The 3,759-nt window shown below is 48.1% G+C and overlaps 1 protein-coding gene across 1 annotated transcript in view; it reads left to right on the forward strand.

Annotated features, from left to right (window-relative positions):
• Positions 1 to 2,858: 2,858 nt before the first annotated feature.
• The window catches only part of LOC102016739 (metallothionein-4), a 2,419-nt gene continuing 1,518 nt past the window's right edge, over positions 2,859 to 3,759 (forward strand). The window contains exon 1 of the mRNA XM_005388354.1: positions 2,859 to 2,937. Within this exon, the coding sequence (XP_005388411.1) occupies positions 2,907 to 2,937 (31 nt within the window). The 5' untranslated portion in view covers positions 2,859 to 2,906. The remainder of the gene's footprint in view (positions 2,938 to 3,759) is intronic.

The following is a 3,759-nucleotide window of genomic DNA, read 5'->3' on the forward strand; positions in this document are numbered from 1 at the left end:
TAACCTTAAATTTATCTAACCTATCTCACACTCTTCAAGATTGAGGACACCAAGACAAGAGATTTGCAGGAAACTTCAGCAATCAGCTTTTACAACAGCCTGCACCAGACCCCTTGGAATGCACACCCAGAAGCCTCCCAATGATGTCCCGAACCGGCAGCCACCTTGGATCCTTGGATATTGGCAGAGACTCTGCAAAATTGACCCCCCCTCCACACACACACCCTGTCCCTTCACTGGAGCAATCATGTCATGACAATGGGATTGCCCTGTAAGGCATTAGGATTTCTCTAGAATTGCAAAATCAGAGGTAGGTAGTCAACCAGATCCAAGCCGGTCTCAGCAATCCCATAAAGCCTGGCTTCCTTCCTTTAACAGACAGTGTGATTTTGGTTGGGGCTGTGCCTCCTCCAGTTCTTTTCTCTCTTTTTTTTTTTTTTTTTTGAGACTTTTTGAGACAGGGTCTCACTCTGCAGTTCAGGCTGGGCTTGAACTCACTGTGTAGCCCAAGTTGGTCTTGAACTCACAGCAATCCTCCTGCCTCAGCCTGGCAAGTGCTGGGATTACAGGCACGTGCCACCACGCGTGGCTATCCTCCAGTTCTCCTCTGCAAGATAAAGTCCCTTCCCTGTTTTCTCTTACTTTCCAATTAAAACTTTTGCCTGTAGATTCATGCTTTCACCGCAGTTTTCACTTCTATTACCAAAGAAGCAAAGATTCATACCAGCTGGTGACAGACTCTGGACTTTTGGAGAAGCCCCACCATGGGTTTCCTGACTGAGATTTGCTCCTGACTTTCAGGTGGCTTTGTTTTTACCCATCACTGGCTCCTTCGAACCCTGCACAGTGTCTGGTGCTAGCATGACTGAATTTGCAGGTTTTTTCTGCTCAGTACTGTTCACAAATCACCAAACAGTCCTGGGAGCAGACAGAACATTTTATTAAATGCCAATGCATGGATAAGGGGAGCTCAGTTCTCAAAGCACCTTCTCTCTGGGCTGGTCTAGGGTCTGGGTTTTTATTAGACTGGGTTAGGAACCAGTGCAGTGTGCATGCTGTCACAGGCAATTTTCATGGAAAGAGAGGAGATTTCCAGAAATCAGGGAGCTACCTCTCTTCTTCCTTAGTTTGGCCATAGTCTGATCTGTTGTGGCACCAGTGGGTGTGTTTTTACCACTTTAATGAGATGAGAATGATCCCGAGGTCATCTGGAGTGTCACCCTCAGAGACTGGAAATGTGTGATAACTTGATGGCTGCCACCTGTATCCAAGCATGTGACAAGACAACAAGGCATCAGTAATTTCAGCATCTATGCTGGGGACCCTGGGAAGGTGAAGGATAACTCAACTTCTTTACTAAACTGTGAACACCTTTAGGTCAGGGACCATTCCTGAGTTACTACAATCTTGCCTCTACCTCTGCTTCCCTAGTGTCTGTCCCAGTGCCCTTCTGATGACAATGGTGCCAAATCCTTTCTCACTAGAATTTCTTGGCTCAAATCTGTGGTTCCAGCTGAGTGCAGTGAGGTCTGCCTATAATTTCGGCACTTTGGGAGGCAGAAGCACTGCAAGTTTGAGCTCAGCCCGGGCAACTTAGTGACTTAAAGAGACCGTCTCAAAATAAAAATAAGAAAGAGCTGGGGATACAGCTCAGTGCCCTGGGTTCAGTCCCCAGTGACACACACACACACACACACACACACACGCACACACACACATGCGCACACGTCCATGGTTCCACCAGATTGAGGCCCAGATGGTCCTTATGGATGACTAATGGGGAACACAAGCTGAGAACTGGGAGGAATTGTATCTACCTGTTATGGTCTGGCCCCATTTTTTGCCTTTTCTGAATGGTGACACTTCCCAGCAGATGTCTTCAGTACAGCCACATGCAGAAGATCCATGCATTTGTCCATCCCTCATTTCCACTCATTCATTCACCCTGGCTCACGTCTGCTGTCATCCTGGTATTCACTGGATTCATTCAGTCAACATGCACTAACCATTGTGCAGAACCCTGAGCAGGCGGAGAGATGCTTCAGACACTGGTCTTTCCCCTGCGACCTCCCACTTTGGGATGGGTGGGTAAGAGCCTGCCTACCTGCTTAGCCTTGTGTTAAACGATCACACAGCAGAGTAGAAATGAGTAAATGGCATGAGAAGTGCCCAGAGGGGATGTAGATTTCTTCCAGCCCAGAGAGGAAGAGATCAGAGGTAGCTTTCTGGAGGAAGCACATTCAGCAGGGGCCCCAGAATTTCTGCATTGAGAGTGGGTAAGAACAGCAGCTTGTGGGTACATTTGGAGCCCCACTTTCCATAAACTGGAAAGGTACGCAGCAGTTGCCTTTATTAAAGAATAGCATAGTGATGGAGTTTAGGAGTTAGATCCCCCAAGTCCTCTCTTGCTCCTGCCATTCCATGTGTGTTCTAGGAGAGGTTGCAAACTCCAGGGGAGAACATGCCCCCGATTTTCTACCCTCTCACCCAAAAAGGACTTTTAGAGTCAACCGGGGGAGAAAGAATGAGGCTCTGAACCATGGCAGGAGTAGCCCCGAAGAAGGAGGGAACAGAAATGGTAGATAATAGAAGAGCAGATAGGACTTGGAGACCAGATGCACACAGCTGCCAACTTGAGCCTGAGCCTGGTTCCTTGATACCCACTCCACCGCTAAGGTGTATCCCTTTGTGACAAGCCACTCAAATGACTACTCCATCTCTCTGCCTGCTCAACCCAACCCCCAGTCTACAGCGTCTGGCTGGGCCGTGTGCAGGGCGTCTGGCCCCAGGGAGAGGTGGGGTGAGTTGCAGTCCACACCTACACGGCTATAAATAGGAAGTTTGTGGCTGTTCCTCAACCTCCCTTCCTCAGTCTTCACACACAGAACCATTCACACACCTGGACCATGGACCCCGGGGAATGTACCTGCATGTCTGGTGAGTAAGCCCGCCCACCTGGGTCCTGGAACCTTGCAACAGCCTCCTACAGGGAGTATGCAGGAACCTGATTTGCTGGAACTGATGGTCCTGACACAGGGAACGGCTGAGAAAGGTACCTAAAAACCTTGGCCATTCTAGCTACTGGCCTCTAGGGGCGGCCACCAGAGTGGGGGCAAAAGATCTTTCTGGCCCAGAACCTGGCCACGCGGTTTGGTCCGTTGCTGCCCTTCACTCATCTATACTGAATATTCCTGGATCCAAGTTTCCTTATCTGTAGATAGAGGTTACTAATTCCCAGCTGCCTTTATCCCAGGGTCGTTATGAGAATGCAAAAATCATTAAGCATTTGGAGATGTCAGGGAGCCTATGTGGATCTCTGAGTCTCTAAAACTGCTTGGTGCCATTGAAGCATGTTACCCAGGAGTGAGGTTGGGGTTCACAGCTGTCCTGGGCTGTCACAGCCTTGGAAAATGGTATCTAGAAGTCTCACAAGCTTCTCTCATCCTTAACAGTGTATGTTTGTACCAAAAACTTGCCAAAGAGACAGAAGTATTAGCATTTTCAAACTGAAAGTGATGGATAAGATGAGTTAAAAAAGAAACAAGTGTGGGAGACTGTGATAAGAAAACAAGGCATGGGGCCAGGGATATAGCTCAGTGGCACAGACCCTGCCTGGCAAGTGTAAGGTCCTGAGTTCGATTCCCAGTTCCAAAAAGAAAGAAAGGAAGGAAAGAAGGAAAGAAGAAAAGGAAAGAGAGAGAGAGGAAGAAAGAAAGAAAGAAAGAAAGAAAGAAAGAAAGAAAGAAAGAAAGAAAGAAA

Source organism: Chinchilla lanigera, unplaced genomic scaffold (genome assembly GCF_000276665.1).
Source record: "Chinchilla lanigera isolate Chin_1 unplaced genomic scaffold, ChiLan1.0 scaffold00032, whole genome shotgun sequence".
Classification (NCBI taxonomy): Eukaryota; Metazoa; Chordata; class Mammalia; order Rodentia; family Chinchillidae; genus Chinchilla; species Chinchilla lanigera.